The sequence below is a fragment of the Bos mutus genome, chromosome 26, assembly GCF_027580195.1.
Source record: "Bos mutus isolate GX-2022 chromosome 26, NWIPB_WYAK_1.1, whole genome shotgun sequence".
Lineage (NCBI taxonomy): Eukaryota > Metazoa > Chordata > Mammalia > Artiodactyla > Bovidae > Bos > Bos mutus.
Genome location: NC_091642.1, coordinates 19,192,435 through 19,212,522, shown reverse-complemented (window position 1 = coordinate 19,212,522; position 20,088 = coordinate 19,192,435). Strand labels below are relative to the sequence as shown.

The 20,088-nt window shown below is 44.4% G+C and overlaps 1 protein-coding gene across 1 annotated transcript; it reads left to right on the top strand.

Moving 5' to 3' along the window:
* The first annotated feature begins 2,133 nt into the window (after positions 1 to 2,133).
* Positions 2,134 to 19,731, top strand: TECTB (tectorin beta). Its single transcript, XM_005906834.3, has 10 exons — positions 2,134 to 2,209; positions 3,293 to 3,483; positions 4,826 to 4,968; positions 5,074 to 5,146; positions 10,505 to 10,608; positions 10,750 to 10,833; positions 14,995 to 15,157; positions 16,666 to 16,738; positions 18,119 to 18,151; positions 19,682 to 19,731. Exons 1-10 carry the CDS (start codon positions 2,134 to 2,136, stop codon positions 19,729 to 19,731), a joined length of 990 nt encoding a protein of 329 aa, XP_005906896.1.
* The last annotated feature ends 357 nt before the right edge of the window (positions 19,732 to 20,088 follow it).

The following is a 20,088-nucleotide window of genomic DNA, read 5'->3' as shown; positions in this document are numbered from 1 at the left end:
ATGTCATCTATTTCTTTACCTAGCAATTTAAAGTTTACAAGAGCCTTTACATCTTTGCTCTCCCACCCTCTGAATTGAGGTTGGGGCTGAGACTTCCATTTAGAGAGAAGGAAACTGAGTCACAAAAATCTATCATGGCTGGCCATATGGCTATTTCCTCAGTTCTTAGGTATCATCGGGAGAAGGCAATGGCACCCCACTCCAGTACTCTTGCCTGGAAACTCCCATGGACAGAGGAGCCTGGTGGGCTGCAGTCCATGGGGTCGCTAAGAGTTGGACATGACTGAGCGACCTCACATCACTGTAAGCTACACCATTGATTCAACAATAGATTTTGATGATATAAAGATCTCTATCATATTGTAAATTCATATTGCTTATAAGACACACCTCAATGTTTCTGAGACTTTAAATTACATGCACTCAGAGGGAGAGACATGTATCTTAAAACTAACGAAATGTGATAAGGTTAACAGAACAATGACTTAACAAGCATTCTAACTCTGAGGCACTGTGCAGGATTTACCTTCTCAACTACATTGTAAACTCCTGCTTGCAGGGCATTTTTCTACACTTTTTACATCTGTCTTCTCAAAATGCTTAATATAGTGGCTTCTGTACAGTATGCTCACAGTTGCTTGATAAAAGAGTCTATTTTTCCTCTAAAAACAAAAGCTACAAGAAACTCTTATTTTTCATTCTTAAATTTCCTGGTGCTAAAAATTCCAAGAGAATATATTTAGAAATTTGCAAGAGCAGCATTTTATCTGTTGTTTCTGGGGAGACTTTGGTGACTAAGAACTGAGTCATTAGATTGCCTTTCTGAGAAAGACAAACGTCATGATATCACTTATATGTGGAAACTGAAGTATGATCTAAATGAACTTATTTACAAAGCAGAAACAGAGTCCCAGACACAAAAGCAAACTTATGCTTCCTGAAAGGGAAAGGAAGCATGGGGAGATAAACTAGGAGTTTGGGATTAACACATACACACTACTATATATAAAATTGATAAACAACAAGGTCCTACTGTAGAGCATAAGGAACTATATTAAATAATTAACCATATGGAAAAGAGTATGAAAAAGAATATATATATATATGAATCACTTTGATATACACCAGACATTAACACAACACTGTAAATCAGCTATACTTCCATTTAAAAAAAATTTTTTTTTAAATTGTCTTTCTAAGTTCCTTCTTCCAGTATCATCACTCTGGGAGACTAACGAGACTTTAGAAAACTCAGGTGTCTACAAGCAAAGTTGTATTTCAGAATGAAGTTCTAGATGAACTTCTAGATGAAACTCTAGAAGTTCAGGGTTTATTATAAAATATTAGAGAAAAAAATCTTTAACATGTTTGCATGAACACAAACAGCCTGCTTTTTCTTTAGTATCAGGCATAACACTGTGGGACTTAACGTCTTTCTACATTCGCAGTTTAGATCACCTACGCATAAAAAATAAGAAAGCAAGAAATAAACCTAAGAAAACAAGAGGTAAAAAAAAAAAAAAACTGCAACCTGGAACCGTGCACAAAATAGTTTGCCTCTGATCACAGTTATTTTATGATGAGGAGGAAAAAAATCCAACTTTTTATTTCACTCCTGGTTTAAAAACTAGTTTTTAAAAAAAGTTTCTCCAACTCTTGTGAAGCAAAAGAAAGTAGCCTCAAGTGGCCGTAACTGAGCTTCCCATCGGATTATTGTGCAAGATTGCCTTTTATTTCCCCCCACAGTGGATAATGCGTGCTCATTGTGATTTATCTGGAGTAGGTTTCTTTTACACACTCAGGCTATATAAAGTCCAGCTAGGACTGGGAACAGAGGCTTGAGGAACACCTGAGAGGCAGCCTCCAGTCTGGGAGAATGAAACAGTTGGGAACACGAGCAGCAGCGTGTGAAATTGACGCTCTCTGCGGTATGAGTCTCACGTTTGCCTCCCAGCCCAGATGAGGAGCCATTAGAAATGGGAGACAGGACCAGTATCCTAGGATTGTGCTGCTTTTGTTCTCACCCTTGATTTTAATTTCTTGCATATATCTCTGACCTAGAATGATCAAGGCTCAGGCCCTGGCAAGACTGTGAACGTTTGGCCAGCTTGATTCAGCCACCTGGCAAAAGCAATGGTGATGAGGGCCTTTGTCCTGTTGGCTGTCTTCGCAGAAGCCTCTGCAAGATCTTGCACTCCAAATAAAGCAGGTATGCTCTGGTACTACCCCATTTTCCTGGAAAGGACTGTTTCCTGATGCGTATCTTCCCAGAGCTCAAAGCTCTGTACTTATATTGTTGGGAAAATGCTGTTATGTAGCCACATAGTCTTCTCTAATGACTCAGATGGTAAAGAGTCTGCCTGTATTGCGGGAGACCTGGATTTGATCCCTGGGTCAGGAAGATCCACTGGAGAATGGAATGGCACCCCACTCCAGGATTCTTTCCTGGAGAATCCCATGGATGGAGGAGCCTGATGGGCTACAGTCCATGGGGTGGCAAAGGTTCAGACATGACTGAGTGACAAACACACACAGAAGCACTTAAGGACCCCAATGTCCATTCGATTTTTCCTGCAGAAAGTACCAACATATTGGATAAACTTACACTTTTTAAAATTGTGAAACTGTTAGGTGCTTAGTCGTGTCCAACTCTTTGAGACCCCATGAACTGTAGGCTCCTCTGCCCATGGAATTCTCCAGGCAATAAAATTCTATTGAGTAGCCATTCCCTTCTCCAGGGGATCTTTCCAACCCAGAGATCGAACCCATGTCTCTCACATTGAGGGTGCTAAATAGATGGATAAATAGAGATAAAATCTTCACCTTTTTTTTCCTATTGTCCATTTGATTACTGATTTTCTGTGCTGTGCCATAAATTACTATTATATAGCATTATGCATAAATTGACATTTTAACTTTAATGTGCTCATTTCGTGGGATTAAAAAATATGTATATACATATTTATGAAACCAGATTGAAATATATATGTATTTCCAATTCATTCAATCTGGTTTCAAAAATACATTCCTTAAAATATGTTCGAGTTTAAACGTGGACTAGTTTTGAATACATGTTAAGAATAGTGCAGATTTTACACCGAGGTTGCAAAACCTATAAATGGGAAACTTTAGTGACTGATGTTGGGGGGAACTTTCATCACAGCTCATAAAGAATAGTGGGGAAAATATTTTTAACCAACTGCATTACATGCTCAGCTGAAATAGGAGCCACCATATGTAGATTAATATGATTACCAGATCCAATTTGAAACTTTGTCTCTCATCTTTCCAGATGTCATTCTCGTGTTTTGCTATCCCAAAACAATCATCACTAAAATCCCCGAGTGCCCCTATGGATGGGAAGTGCACCAGCTGGCACTTGGAGGGCTATGTTACAATGGGGTCCATGAAGCAGGCTACTACCAATTCGTAATCCCAGATTTGTCACCTAAAAACAAGTCCTATTGTGGAACCCAGTCTGAGGTAAGCCCAAACTACACAGGGAAGAGCTGCTAACAGGAGGAAAGTAGGCCCGTCTGCGGTCCATCCTTCAAAGGATTCAAAATTCACCACTGTCCAATTAAGAGTCAGTCCCGACCTCCAAATTTCCTGAGATGTGAGTGTTATTTAAATTCTTCTCTTCTGCCTAGTTTAGGTGACTCTGGGGATTTAAATTTTATTCTTCTAATTCTTTGCCTGAGCGGCTAGACCACCTCTGTGAGCAGAACAAACTATTGGTTTAGCCAAAAAGTTCATTCAGGGTTTTCTGTAACATCTTTCAGCCAACTCGATGCATTTCCCACTTCCGTGTCACTTGGAGCTCTATGTGCTCATCACTGCCACTCTTTCTGGGCTGGATAGGTGGGCCATCTTCTACTCTAGATTTTGAAGTGGTAGCAAAGTGCATTTCGCAGGCATCTTAAAGGAGAGACCAAAGTATAACACAGCCCATAGTCGGGTCTTGTGAAGTACCTAGGATAGGTCATCAGAATGAAAAGGAACCATACCTCCTGTCAAGTGTCCTTATGGAATGGAGGAGAAATTGGAGACTTCCCAGTCACAGTTCAAGGCCACAACCAGTAGCAATACAATCATGAAGAAAGGCTAGGTCTAGGATCCCTACTGCCTTGACTGTAGGAGAGGGTACATCTACTAGGTCTCAGATCCTGGGGCCACATTCACTTCCTAAAAGCCCCACAGTGATTCAGTGATTCAGTGATCTAGTGGGAAGAATCATGGTCATGATTAACAAAAACATCTCGTTTTTTAATATCCTGGTAAAATGAGCTAGAAATCATCTGTGTGGTCTCAGGCAGATCACTTCTCAAGTGAGTATTGGAGATCCCCTTTAACTAATATTCGGTGATTTTAAAGTCTAAGAAGTCAGAGGAAAGAATCTCAGGATTAGCGCTTATGATTGGAAGAAGGAAAGACCAAGAACTAGGCAGTAATGTTCTAGAGCTGGGAGATAGGTGAAGGTGTCACATAAGATTACTTGGGCAGGGGAAATAAATAAAAAGTTGATGTTGGGAGATAAGAGATTCTTGAACCAGTTGTTTGGTCAGAAGCCTGATAGGTATATGGATTTTTATTTTAAGTGTACCACATTCAACTTAGATTATTATAAACAATCTTGAATAGACTTAGGAACTCTTTACAAAAATGATCAGCTCATCTACAAACAAGAATGGGTGTTCTATCAATGGCAAACATCTATGTCTCCCCATGGACTTTCTTCTGAGCCATCGTCCATCATTTTTCCAAGAACTTTCACTCACATGATGGGGGTAAAGGGCTACCCTAACTGCCTGCTTCCTTTCTCCAGTATAAGCCCCCCATCTACCACTTCTACAGTCACATCGTCTCCAACGACAGCACCGTGATCGTCAAGAACCAGCCCGTGAACTACTCCTTTTCCTGCACCTATCACTCCACCTACCTGGTGGACCAGGCTGCCTTTGACCAGAGGTAAGCTGCTCTACGAGAGGAGGGCTGGCTGCCTTGCGCGTGCTCTGCAGTCCCCGTCAACCAGGCGTGTTTCAGTCCTTATGCAAAATTCTCTCCCCTTTTCAGAGTGGCCACTGTTCATGTGAAGAACGGGAGCATGGGCACGTTTGAAAGCCAATTGTCTCTCAACTTCTATACTGTAAGTGGTCTCCAGGTCCCCACTGCTGCCCCGTGGCCTTTACAGGAGATGATGGGATGTTTCCACAGCGTTTGTTCTCCTCTAAGCTGTATGTGAAAGCCCATTCTTGAATTGGTGTTGAATCATAAGCTTTGGTCTAGTGTTAAGCCTCTTTGAAGACTGGATGCAACAGACATTCAGACTTATAGATTGGATGGAAGAAAGAAAAGGTGTCACAGAGAAATAAGGTTAATCTTCCCATTTCACAGATGAGAAAATCAAGACAAGACAAATCTTGTGAGTTACCAAAGGTCAGTAGGTGGTAAAGACAGCCACAGTCTAATTCCTAACCAAGATTAGTTTCCACTACAACCCACTCTAGAGATTTAAATTCAGGATCCAACTCTTGTTAAAACCTCGGGCACAGCGTAGTGAGCTTCCTACCTGGACAGCACTAAGGGGAAAGGTTAGGGTGGCTGCTGCTCCCTGGGTCTTTGGTCTCCAAAGCCCTTTGCTTCGTGGGTCTCCTCTTTGTCTAATTTCAGCATACTGCCTGTGTTGACACTGAAGCTAAAGGCACTCAGAATAAAGCACTCCAGAGAAACCACCTATGCAATGGCCATTAGCCCAGCTGCCCTCCTTTTACAGAGGTGCTTTGTCTTTTAGATCCGCAGCTTCCAGTGAGGAGGCAATAGCCCAGCTGGCTAAAGGAAACCACAGGCAGAAATCAGAAATAGAAATCTTTACGTAAAAGATTAGAACTGGAAGATAGCCTTAAAGGCCATCAAGTGCAACCTATTCATTTCATAAAGGAAACAATTATCTTACCTGGAGCTCCACTGACTTTGAACTCTTGGAACTCACTTTACCAGTTCCCTGAAACTGAAAGTCACTCAGTCATGTCCGACTCTTTGCAACCCCATGGACTGTGGTTCATGGAATTCTTCAGACCAGAGTACTGGAGTGGGTAGCCTTTCCCTTCTCCAGGGGATCTTCCCAACCCAGGGATTGAACCCAGGTCTCCTGCATTGCAGGAGGATTCTTTACCAACTGAGCCACAGGGGGAGCCCAGTTGCCAGTTCTCTGGAAGCTATTAATCTGCTGAACTTAGAAGGTGAGACATAGAAGGGATCCTAGAATAACCTAGTTTACTTTACAGAAAAGGATCTAAAACCCAATGAGAAAATGATCTGCTCAAGACCCCACTTGTGGTCTATAGCAGTTCCCAGTCTCGAACAAGGTCTTCTAACACTGGTCTCCAGGGCAAACTTCCTATGCGGGGAATGAAGCGTAAGTGTCATGACTCCCAACATTCTTTGTTGTTATTCAGTTGCACAGTCATGTCTGATTCTTTGTGACCCCATGGACCGCAACACGCCAGGTTTCCCTGTCCTTCACCATTGCCAGGAGTTTGCTCAAACTCATGTCCATTGAGTTGGTGATGCCATCCAACCATCTCATGCTCTGTCATCCCCTTCTCCTCCAATCTGACATGCACAGGCCCTTTTCAAGGCCCTGTGTCTAATTTTGTATTCAAAGTTTTAATTCTTTTCTTTCAAGAGGGCTCTCTAAATAAGCTTCAAGGTCCCACAAAACCTAGATCTGCCCCAGGCTACACACCACTAGTGATTAAGTCCTGAGAAAAGGAATCCCATACAACTCTTGACCTATACTGGCAGGGGCTTGACGCAATGTGGATCACCAGGGTGATGAAAGAATGGCAAAACCACTGAAGTAACTGAGGAGGGTTCTCCAGGAAGGAAAATAAGCTTTACACATGACAACAGACCCAGGGGACATGTTGATGATGGGTTATCTTAACTACTGAGTCCCTGTCCGAAAGTATAGGATTGTTGCTTTAACCAGATAAAACTGTAGATATGACCCCATGAAGATTTTACGACAGGTGGAAATGGAGAGGCACCATGATTGTGTAAATGCATCATTCACCATCAGTTATGTGGAGCGAAGTTTCAGACATGAATATCAAACCTTAGATCTTTTTAAAGAAAAAACAAAAATCAGGAAGCATGTTCTCAGCATCACCAGGCCATCCTCTGGGCTAGACAGACTGCTTCCTTGAACTGCTAGAAATGAGCTCTTGCTAAGGCCTTCCCTAGGGCCCAACACAACCCTTACAGGACAAATGAACCTTGGCATCGAGGGGGCTCTGAGGTTACAACCGAGATTTTGGTGCTGATTAACATTCCCACAATGGGCTCGGTTTCCTGTGCCTTACCCATGTGGTTGGTATTTTTCTTCTCCTCCCTTCTTCCACTTTCAGAGCATTCTTGTGTGCTTTTGAAGCAACAGCTGCTCCCTGCATAAATTTCCATCAAATTAGCAGAGACAGAGCAGTACCCTGCCTGGGGCAGTGGAATCGAGCACTGCTAATTGCCCAGGATTCCAAGAGCTCCAAAGGCTGGGCTCCAAAACCACCAGTTCTGCTCAGCCTGCTTCCTCTCCTCTCTCTCCATTTCTTCTACTTGTTACTGCGAGTGGTTCTGTAGTTGGTATTCTTGGTGAAAAGTTTTTTTGACTCTCAATTCCAAATAAAGGAAGGCAGTCAACTTGCAGAAGTAGCCTAACGTTGAGGTTAAGAAAATAGGCCTTGACATCAGACCACAGGTTGGAAGCTTGGTCCCCTAGTTACTGTAGTATGACCTTGGGCAAGTTAGTTAACTCCTCTTTGTCTCCACCTACGAATTTGTTCAATGGGGATAATAACAGCACTTAGCCAAGAGGTTGTAAGGGTTAAATGAAATAATCCTTATAAAACACTTTGCACAGTTCCTGGCACAAATAAGTGTCCGAGGAAGTAGTCATTCTCATAGTTGTAAACTTTGGCCTCATTTTTAAAATATCTATTTGGCTATGTCTAGTCTTAGTTGTAGCGTGTAGTTCCCTGACCAGGGATTGAACCCAGGCTCCCTGCATTGGATAATCAGAGTCCCAGCCACTGGATCACCAGAGAAGTCTCCAGACCTCATTCAAACTGGAAACTGAGAGCTCCTAGCTCTAGCATTGTTAACGTCAATGTCAGAGTGGGATTAGGTTGACTTTTATTCAATCAAAATGGTATAGGTGTTGCTTTTAGTTAGACAGAAACAAATGACAAAGTTGGGATGGAACAAATGTAAGAAATAGAAACCAAAATCATAGACTTCCAGAGTCAGAACAAACCTCAGAGGTGATTAATGTAGACCCTCCTTCTAATGCCCCAAACCCTCTGCAAGACTGCTGGGGGATGAACTCCCTCTCTCTTCCAAGGACGATGACAAATTGGGCCTTCCCATTTTAGGTCAACATGTGAAATCTGGCGTCCTGAACTCTGGCCCATTGGTCCCAATTCTCTCCTCTGAAATGATACTGCTGAAGGTCCTTCAACTAGCTTGAGCCTGTCTTTCCCAAACGAAATATCATCCCGCTCTTGGTGGTCCATTCATCATCTTATTCACTCTTCTCTGAGTATGATCCCCTGGGTTAATGCTCCTACTAAAAGGTGGAGCCCAGAATTTGCCAAAACAAATTGCCTGGGTATTAAAGGGTGACGTTCTCTGGACATAGGTCCCTAGTTTTCGTGTTATCAAGAAAGTGGGGGCACATTGAGCATTGCCTTCTGTCAGGTGAGAAGTCGAGAAACTGACCATCAAAGGTGTTTCTTCTCAGAAATTGAATTAAGGGTAAAGATTGTGTTTGACACTTTGTAACAATCAGGAGGGTTCCTCTGCAAGTGGAGGCATTCCAGTATTCCAATTCCTGGTTCCTAGGAGATGGGGGCCAGGAAAAGTACCTCCGGCTACATTGGTGATGGTATTATCATCCCCAGGTAGATCCTACATTTGGAAACTGTCCCTTGAAATAAAATAAATCTCAGAAAATAATAAGGAACATTAGAAGCTACTATCCTCTGCCACTTCAACTTGCACATTAAGCTGATCACTTATATTTAAGAATGTTATTGTTTAATCATTACAACCATTTAAATGGTGCCGGGGGCTGAGAGAAGGGAAAGAAAAAAATTGACTTCTGGGTGACCAAGTTAGGAGGCCCTGGCTGGACCTGCGATTGATAAGATAATGTAAGAGACCCTAGAAGATGATTCTGAACCCTCTTGTCAGTTCCCTAAATTTGACCCTTAGGGTGTTAAGGTCTATTTTATCTAGATGTCCTTGCTGTCATTGTTTACCCATTGCAGTCCTGTAAATCTCTAAGTTCATGAAATCATTAGTATCCTGGTCTAAGCTTTATGCTCCTATTGCATATAGCCAGCATCATAGAAACATTTCTGCAAGGCAGACGAAGGCAAAAGGTATTCCCATTTTGCAGATGGGAATGCTAAGGATCAAAAGTCTGGCTTGCGTGATGTGTCCCAAGTTAGTGATGGGAACTAGGATTAATCCAGGATCCTTGTCTTGATTCCCCTGTACTTGAATCACGGCAATGAGTCCCAGCTGTCCTTGAATTGAAGCCATAGTCTCCTGAATCCACCCCTACAGTCTAACTTCCTCTCCTGCCCTCCTCACTCCCTGCCTCTCCCCACCTCCCCTTTATTCACTAGCGTTCCAGCAGACTGGCCACCCTGCTGTCCTGCTTGCCACTCTCTCCCCCTAGGGCCTTTTCCTGCATGGCCTGATGCCTGCCTGGCATCTCCTCCCTCCAGTCTTGATTCAAATGTCACTTCCTCAAGGAAGCCTCCCAACCACTGTATTTCAAATTAAAGCCTGTCCCCTCCTTGTACTCCCAATCCGCCTCACCCTGCTCTACACTTTTTTCCATAGTTTTTCTATATCAAATACTATAGTCTATCCTAACCATGTAATTCACTTAACCTACTGCCTGCTGTCCAACTCCCTTGCTAGAACGTCAGGTGGCTGGAGACAGAGCTCTCTTCTTGTTCACTGATAAATCTCGACAGACAGGACGGCCTGACTTAGTCTCTCAACATAGAGAGCGGTTCCTGACACGTAGTAGGTGATCAGAAAGTTGTCTCTGTTGTTATTGTTAACTGACTTGGGAATCAAAAGTAAAAACGTTCCAATCCAAGCTGGAATCTGCTCAAGGAAATCCAGCATTGCTGGATTCCACTCTTTTTCCATCAAGCAAGTCTTGCTCCTCATCGGCATGGATGCGACATACAGTACCTGTCTCACTGTAACCAGCAAACCCAGTTATATGATGTCCTCATCCATGCTAAGATGGCACCAGGATCCTAGGAGGTACCACTTCTCTGGCCTCCGAGGGTCTCACTGTGGCCTCCCGAGCCTGTGTCTTTGGGTTGATCCCCACCCCCAACCCCGTCCTGATGTATCTACTCCTGTCAGACCAAACTACTCATCCTGACAGATCATAATGCCCAGTGTCAATTTCCTTCCAAAGAATGCCAAGTTCTCCATTAAGAAAGAAGCGCCTTTTATCCTGGAGACATCCGAAATCGGTTCAGATCTGTTTGCAGGAGTAGAAGCCAAAGGGTTAAGCATTAGGTAAGTATGTGTTCTTATTGTCTGTATTTGTAAATACAAAGATGACAAAAAAAGACCAGACCAGAGGCTTTTTAATCACCCAGCGTTTCTAGGCATATAATTCTCAGGCTTAAAGTGAGATGTGTTTTGTTTCATTTTCAGGTTTAAAGTGGTTTTGAACAGCTGTTGGGCCACACCCTCGGCTGACTTCATGTATCCTTTGCAGTGGCAGCTGATCAACAAGGGGTAGGTACCGTTCTCTGGATCACAAGCCTGAGTGGTGGGACCAGGTGATCCAGGGTGACTCTGGCTCAGGACGGCTTGGGAGGAAGAGATGGAGCCTGTTGGGGCCACATTAGTGACTTCCTCTGTGTTTCCAAACTGAGTAATGATACCAGGAAAAGCTTACATACTGCTTTCTAGGTACCAGATACTATCCTGAGAGCTTTATCATGTACTAACTCACTTCCCTGACAAGTGAGTATGATTACTATCATCTCCTCTTTCCAGATGAGGAAACTGAGGCATAGGAGAGGTTAAGTAATGTCACATAATTAGTATATGTGTGTATTTATGGGGAAATGGGCACATTGGGTTCAAATCCAGTCCATCTGACGTCAGAACCCAGATGAGGACTAAATTAGATGTCCATGTAAAAAGTTTAGCATATAGTACCTGGTTGGTATCCAATCAATTTTAATATCACTGTTTTTATTTACTAATAATTCCATGGGTAATTCTTAAAATTTGGAGTAGAGGACTAAAGTATTGGAATTACAGCATAGAAAAGTGATTCTAGAAATCACACATAGATGGTTTAGAAACAGTACACAAGAGGTATAAAGACCATTGTAGCTAAGTGAATGAAAAGAAGGTCATCCAACGCCATCCAAGTGGGGAGAAGCAATAAAAATTGAGCAACTGATCGGATATAGTAGAGGGAAGGACAGGGCACAGCATCTGAAGATCACGTGACAAAGAATGCTTTCTACTGTTGACTGTGGATTGTGAAGATGAGGAATGGTTTGTAAGCTCCCAGGGAAGAGAGGTTCTGGGTAAGGGAATCTGGATTCTCCTTGAGTTCGTGATGACATGCTGACCCTGAGATGACAGTTGTCTAGAAACACTTAGAATTGTAACTTTGGAAAGCAAAAGAGTATACTAGAGTATGCTAGTAGATGAGTATACTAGATGAGTAGATGAGTATACTTGAGATGCAGGCATTGTCCACACAATGTAAACTCAGAAGAGGCCACACACAGTAAACTCAGAAGTTTACACATTGTCCACACACAGTAAACTCAGAAGAGGCCATTCCCCAAACCAAAGCAGACAATTACACTGGAACTCATCAGGGCTAAGCAAAAATACAGGGGCCAGGGACAAAGATGATGAGATATCAAAGATAAAGCCACTTTGGATATTTATCTATATTTATTTAAGAAGCACTCATACAGCCCTTGGGCTTCCCTTGAGGCTCAGCTGGTATAGCATCTACCTGCAATACTGGAGACCTTGGTTTGATCCCTGCATTGGGAAGACCTGCTGGAGAAGGGAAAGGCTACCCACTCCAGTATTCTGGCCTGGAGAATTCCATGGACTGTATAGTCCACGGGGTTGCAAAGAGCTGAACACGACTGAGTGACTTTCACTTCATATAGCTCTTACAACATACCAGACACTGCTCTAGATAGGTATTTTACAAATACTTTTTTCAATATCATTAAAATTCCTAGAAAGTAGGTAGTATAATAATCACTATTTTATAGATGAGGAAAGTGAGGAACAAGCCGATTCAAATTCCACAAGTCTAAGATAGTAAAGGGATGATGATCTGAGCAGCATATGGACAGAGGAGCCTGGCAGGCTACAGTCCATGGGGTCGCAAAGAGTAGAACACGACTGAGTGCACGTGCGCACACGCACACACATGCACACACACGCACACATCACCCTAGAACACCAGGTAGGACCGGTCAGTAAGGGCCACATGCAAGCCACCTATCTTCCTGCAGGGATGAGAGCTCAGTTTGGCTCCTTAATTCATATGTTATTGAATGAGCCATTTAGGTTTTGTTGTTGTAGGTACAAATCCAATGACTTCAGAGAGACTCTAAAATAAATTATTGACCTGTAGGGACCTTGAAATTACCAACAGGCATTGGGAACCTCTCTCAAACACTAGCCAACCAAGGGCAAAGTCTTCTGACACATCATGGAATTGTCTCCTCAGATAGTTCTGATACTCTTGCTCACCTAGCAGATGTGTGATACAGAAAAGGGGATGCTTGTGACTTTGGGGTAGTCTCTACAAGTGGTCCTCGAACTCTAGTGTGCACAGGATTTCCTTCGGGTGCCTGCTACTCATGCAGACACATCGCAAACCTACAACTTCAGGAGATCCCAGGGTGAACCCCGGGAATATGCATTTAAGTGCTGCTAAATCAAAGCAGCCCCGATATAGTTGCAAACTCTGCCTAGTTGAAATGGCCCCTTGAAGTTGGAGATACATACACAAAGACCAGTGCCAAGGAGGGACAATTAGAAAGTCCACTCCATAACCTTCCACATGCTTTTGGTTCACATCAGGCCCTTTGGGAGGAAAGCCCAGTTTTCAAAATGCCTGGAGAGACTGTAATAAATAGGTTGTCAGGAATTTTGACCTCAGGTGGAGAAAGGAGACTCCAGTGGTGACGATGTAAAAGCCTCCCTCTGGACGTTCTACAATCCTGAGCTACCTGTCACGGACAGGCAAATGCCACAGTCGGAAGTGCCAAGGCATCTAGGCCTGCCTATGGCTTACCTCCTGCCTCCCGCCAACAAAGCTCTGCTTACGTTGTTTTCCACTGGCTGACACCCGGCCTTGGACACTCCAGCAGCAAGGATCTATTTTAAGCACTTAGTCTTGAATTCGTATGAGGATCTCAGGTTTAAAGACCGAATGATCCTTCAAGAGTCTTGTTTCACAGCTCAGAAAATGCCCTAAGCTCTGTCACCGCTCAGAGGCCTCCACCAACAGAACCCCGCTTCCAGCCTTGGTCAGATAAAAGGTGCAGTGTTCAGGCCTCATTTCACTCAATGACTCTCAGAGTTAACATCCCTTCTGTCCTACCTCTAATTTGGCCCTAATGTCTGATTCTGATAGAGGGGGCAAGGGAGGGTCCACCATGAAGGTTCCCTGGGGTGGTTGCTCTGCTCTCTGTTGTATGTCTTGAGTTGGAACAACAGTAGAGTCAGAGGCACACGCCAGGAGAGGCATGAACTTTGGGGTCCAAGCAGGGCTGTTCACTGGTCTTGAGCTTTTGAACCCATAGACCTTTGTTCCAGAGGACAGATCCTGATGCTCACCGTCACCTATACGCAAGTCCCCACACTCTGTGGGCCTCTGTATATTCCCAAGAAACACTGTGTCTCTTCCAAACACCTGGTTGAATGTCTGGCACTTATGTAGAGAATCCATATGTGCTGGGCAAATGAAAAATTACTGTGCTTAAACCAGGGTTTCCCAATCTCAACACCATGGACTCTTTGGGCTGGATCAGTCTTTGTTGTGGGGTCTGTCCTGTGCCCTCCAAGACATTCTGTAGCATCCCTGATCTCTACCCTTTAGACGCCAGGAGCATTCCCCAGTCCCCAAGTCATGACAACCACATGCCAAATGGCCCCCAGGTGAGAACTATGGGTTTCAACCCATGTCCATCTGTTATCATTTTTTTTTCTTTTACTGCAATATACTTTTGGAATTTTGAAACTTCCCAATAGCACATTCTCCTTACAGAAAATTTAGAAGAAAAAAAAAAAGTCCGTAATAGCCAGGGTTATTTAGGTAGTATCCCTCGAGCCATTTTTTTTTGTGCGCATATTAAAAATATCACTTTTTACCAAAGTAATTATATATAATAGAATGGACATAAAACTTAAGTAATATAAATTCAAATTCCCAGTGGCAAAACCTCACAATACACACACAGCAATATGCTGGGTGTGACCTGGGCAGAGGTGGCTGTGGCAGCAGACTGGGAAATGCTGCTCCTAGCACCACTGTCTCTATTTTGGACACATGCTGAGAGTCTGGACACATTCCAGTCCGCCAAGGACACTATCTTGGGGGTTTCATTTCTTTGGGACAGAGATGTGATGACTTACCAGATGTGTGGCTTCTCAAAGTTGTTTCACCCTGGCTGTACTCTGTCTGTAGACTAGGGATGACCACAGCCATCTCATAGCTCCTCAGAGACCCCAGAGAAACGAAGACAAGTGAGGTGCCCCCAAAGAGCTTCAAAAGGAGAGTGTGCTGTGTAACAGCCCAGAGGGGGCTATGCGTGACTTTGCCTCAGATACTCTTGCTGGAGTTCACGAGGTGACCTTGTCTCCCCCACTTCCCTCCCTCCACCCTGTGTGCTCCAGCTGCCCCACAGATGAAACCGTCCTTGTGCATGAGAACGGGAAAGACCACAGGGCAACCTTCCAATTCAATGCCTTCCGGTTCCAGAACATCCCCAAACTATCCAAGGTGTGGTTACACTGCGAGACGTTCATCTGTGACAGTGAGAAGCTCTCCTGCCCCGTGGTGAGCCACCCCTCCCCAGAACAAGAGTGTTACCTGAGCCTGGGGGTGAGGGAGAGCAGTATTTGAGAAGCTGTATTTTTTTTTTAAGCTAGGAAATTATCACTTGACCCTGTAGGTGTGTGCTGAGGACATTCTGGAGGAAAGGATGCTGAGGGTGGGAGCAGATGTCCCAAGTGGTTCTGCCCCGCCACCAACAAGCTACATGGTCTGGCCCATGTCACTTAACCCCTGAGCCTGGTTTTCCCATCTTTAAGGATAGAGTGGTGATGAGTAATAGCGGCCCTTCTCTTCAGAGAGCAGTGTTAGAGAAAATGAAAGCAATAACAGACGTGGAAATGCTTTGGAAAAGTTAAAAGGATATGGGAAATTCAAAATCCAGGTGATAGCAGTAAGCTCTGGATGGAAGGCAAAGGTATTTTGAGTTCTTGACTTACCAGCCTGAGGGTCCATCTCTGGGACTTGTGAGGGACCAGAGAGATGCTGTAGGAATTCCCACATGAGATCATAGTTGTTCTGATCACCTGAGAGAAAGGGCCCAGCTTCACAGACACATTTAGTGTAGCTCATGCAGGGCGGTCAGTTTCCCTTCTGCTTCTCCCCCAAGAAGTTGCTGCAAGATCAACATGCAGAGTGAATTCAGGTGGGAGACAGTTTTCCATTGGGACCTGGTGTGAACCTGGTCCTTAAGGCAGTGGTTCCAAAGTGCGGTCCATGCAGCTTCAGCATCACTTGGGAACTTGTTAGGTGAAGATACAAATTCTCAGCCCCCTACCCCAGACACTCTGGGTAGGCCCAGCCATCTGTGCTTTAGCAAGCTCTTCGGTAATTCTGAGGCATGCTCCAGTTTGAAAACCACTTCCTTAAACACCTCAAAGCGCTTAATTCCAAACTGTTACCTCCTCCAATCTGTTTGGACCAGAGACCTCGGTGAGGAGGGACACAGTGTTTCTGAAGAGGGTACCTGCTCACCTGTAGTAACCAACAGATATAAGATGATAATCTCTATTTCTATTGATCCCTATTTGGCCAGATAGTAGTCACTTATACACAGATAAAGGGAAGGCAGTAGAGAAACATTTAACTGTTCCTGGAAGGACAATCCTGGAAGGATAATTGGTATTACCTTTAAAAAACAAAATGAACTGGAACACATTTTGCAGGTGTCCACATGTCAGACCACTCTGACAAGAGTAACTATGGGCAAAAGTCTTACTTCTCATCAAAAGTGTTCCCACACGCTATGTGGATTTGTTCCAGCTTGAAGAGTTCATGATGGAAAGATTTCTTCCTTTTTGTTCTTCCTTTTTGTCAAGTCAGAGAAGGGATGAGATACATCTCTCTCTTGGTTATAAAAGAATAAGGGAACTAGTATCTGAGGTCTGGGGAATTTTGACTCCATCAAGTTTGTGACTTTTGAAAAAAAAAAAATCTCTTTTCTCTCCTGTGTTTGTTTCTGATCCCACCTCCGCCCTCCCCTCCTCTCCCCTTGGCTTCTGCTGGGTCTCCAGACTTGTGACAAGCGGAAACGCCTCCTCCGGGACCAGACTGGGGGCGTGCTGGTGGTGGAGCTCTCCCTCCGTAGTAAGCGTCTCTGTTTTCCAAACGGTTGCCTTCATGTCGGGCTATGTTCACAGGCACGGCCAGTTTGAGCATTTTCACTGAATTGCCAAACCAGTTGTGCCTGTAGACACAACCTTTACCCGCAACAAGTCTCCCCACCTGGGGGCGGTGGGGAAGTTTGTTAATTACCCTAAAAAGTTGGGCCTGTGGCTGCAATTCCAATGCCCCGCAGGGACTAGGAAGTGCTGAACTTCCAGACACGATGTGCAGGCAATAATAATAGAAAACAAAGCTACTAGGGCATCCAGGGAGAAGGCAATGGCACCCCACTCCAGTACTCTTGCCTGGAAAATCCCATGGACAGAGGAGCCTGGTGGGCTGCAGTCCATGGGGTCGCAAAGATCGGACATGACTGAGCAACTTCACTTTCACTTCTCACTTTCATGCATTGGAGAAGGAAATGGCAACCCACTCCAGTGTTCTTGCCTGGAGAATCCCAGGGATGGGGGAGCCTGGTGGGCTGCCGTCTATGGGTCGCACAGAGTCAGACACAACTGAAGCGACTTAGCAGCAGCAGCAGCAGGGCATCCAGGGCAATTCAACAAACCAGTAAAGGAGCGAGCTCGGCCTGGGTTGGTGCTGGTGTTTCAGAAATAAAGGAGCCACATATGGGTCTCATCTTCTAGAATGTACCATCCAGCAAAGAGAGAGATGCTAAATGCTAAGGGAAAGGGAGGTGACTGTTCATCGTGGTGGGGGAGGCAGGGTCTATGGGAATGGATGGATGGGCAACTCAACCTAGGCAGGCTTAGGGAAGACCTCTGTGGGTCGTCTTGAAGTCAGGCCCTCAAGGGGCTGTGACATCAAGGGTGGGCAAGCCTGCGGCAAGGCTGGAGTCACCAAACTCTGGCCAGGAACCCAAACCCAGTCACTGCCTGATTTTGTATGATCTGCAAGCTAAGGATGGTTTTTCCTTTTTATGTGGTTGAAAAAAATCAAAACAGTATTTCATAACACTCAAAAATTATATGAAATTCAAATTTCGGTGTTTCTACAGAAAGTTTTACTGGAACATGGCCACACTGGTTCAATTAGGGGTTGTCTCCACCTGCTTTCAACCACCTCAAGTGGTTGCAATAGAGACCATGTGGTCTGTGAAGCTGAAAATATTTATTATCACCTGCCCTTTCCAGAAAGTTTACCAAGCCCTGCTAGAGACAGCTGAGAAGAGAATGGTGAGATGAAGCCTTGTCAAGCCTGCTAGAAATTTTGTCCTAAAGGCAGTGGGGAGTTGGTTGGTTTAATCAGGGGAAAATCAGTCAGGTTTGTGTTTTAGGAACACAGCTGCTCCCTCTGTGATATTTTCTTAAAGCTTCTGCATTTTCTCTTTACTCACTACAGGCAGGGGATCCTCTGGTCTCTATAGCTTCTCAGGTAAGGAAAAGAGCTCCATGCAATGTTTTTAACAGGCAGATGTGTGTTTCAAAGGGGCTTCCCAGGTGATGCTGGTGGTAGAGAACCCACCTGCCAATGCAGGGTTCGATCCCCAGATCAGAAAGATTCCCTGGAGGAGGGCACGGCAATCCACTCCAGTAACCTTTCCTGGACAGAGGAGCCTGGCAGGCAATAGTCCGTAGAGTTGCAAAGAGTCAGACATGACCGGAGTGACTTAGCATGCACATGTGTTTTTTTAATTTATTTTTTATTGAAGGATAATTGCTTTACAGAATTTTGCTGTTTTCTGTCAAACCTCAACATGAATCAGCCATAGGTGTACATATATCCCCTCCCTTTTGAACCTCCCTCCCATCTCCCTCCCCAGCCCGCCTCTCTAGGTTGATAGAGTTCCTGTTTGAATTTCCTGAGCCATACAGCAAATTCCTCTTATGTTTTAAAAGAAGCTTACCTTTGGTCCCTTAAGAATTAAAAGGTATACTTTAAAGCACATCTGAATGAGGTGGAGGGGGACTGGAGGTAGTGGTCTCTCTCCAACCAGCCCCTGAGCTCGGAAGGGAGGGAGGAGCTGGGGGCAAGTTGGATGAAGCAGAACGGGACCCCTACCCCCATCCCCACCAAGTCTGAGCACAGACATCACCAGGTGGTTTCCTGGGGGTTTCTGCATTTGCAAAGCTTGAGTTTTCAATGATCTGTTCATTCAACAAATATTTCTAGTCCCTTCTGTGACCCTGCCGTCATGAACTGAGTGACCTTGAGCCATGACCTCACCCATGCATCCCCCAGTTTCCTCTCTGAAGCTGGGTTAATAATTGCCCATCTCATACACAGAAGTTGTTGTGTGGCTTAACTATTACAGCTAAGAGCCCTAAACAATGCTCAGCATGCAGCAAACATCCAGTAAATATCAACCATAATTATTGACTCTGTACCAGGCACTCCTCTAGGTGGTGTGACTATTACAGTGAACAAAGCAAGCAGGGCTCCTGCCCTTCCTAATGTGTGTGAAGTGGGGTGGATGGGAGCTGAATAGTGATTTAGACAGCAGCCCGAGAAGCCTCTTAGAGGAAGGAGGTAGCTATGCGAGAAGATGGGCAAGCCAGTTCTATTTATTCATAAACTCACAGATGTAGGCTTTGCTCTCATATTACAGGAAATTGTACAAATCAATTCTTTATGATTTGATTCTCAAACCAGGATTCTCATTCTTAAAGGAAGTTCTACAGCTAACACCATACAGTGAAAAGCACCATCACTATATTATTTAAGTTCAGGTTCCCATTTGTCAGAGTTCCATATCCTGAGCTTATCTGTTGGGTTCTTTGCACTGATGAAGGTGAGCTATGGAAACCCTGGAGGATGAAACAATCTGACTATGTATACAAGGTGCAGAGTTTTATGAAAACCCACTCAATGCCCTTGAGTGGACTCTTTGATGTTGACTCTTTTGCTGAGTTCTCCTTGCTCCTTGTTGAACTGTTTCTGTCTCCTTTCCTGTCTGGTCCACAGATGTCCTCTATCACCTCATCGTGATGCTGGGGGTTTGTGCTGTGTTATAAGGGAGAGCTGGGCAGGCAGATGCAGCTCCTCCACCAAGACCATCTCCTCTGTCAATGACAAACCACATTTATTGCGCTGCCCAAAAGAACAAACAGAAGACCATATCACTGGGGAGCAGAGAATAGCACTTTGCCAAATATGTGTTCCGGTGATCTTTGCGAATTTCAGTGATCGTTTTTTCTTTGGTGCCCCACTTCCTCTTGTGACTTCCTGTGGCTCTTAGGTTCTGCTGTCCCTCCCCTGCAGCTGGTGGGGAAGTCTCCTTTCCCCAGATTCAAGTCGGGGCTGCAGTGGACTCCTTTGAAAGTTATTCTGATTTGAAAAGAGTAGCAACCAAGCACAGCTGAACATTTTGA

Excerpts from the sequence above, each read along its gene's own strand:
- TECTB (XM_005906834.3), top strand. The coding sequence starts at position 2,134 with ATGGTGATGAGGGCCTTTGTCCTGTTGGCTGTCTTCGCAGAAGCCTCT. Across the intron at positions 2,210-3,292 it reads TTGCACTCCAAATAAAGCAG|ATGTCATTCTCGTGTTTTGC; the intron begins GTATGCTCTGGT and ends TCATCTTTCCAG. Across the intron at positions 18,152-19,681 it reads TGGTCTCTATAGCTTCTCAG|ATGTCCTCTATCACCTCATC; the intron begins GTAAGGAAAAGA and ends TCTGGTCCACAG.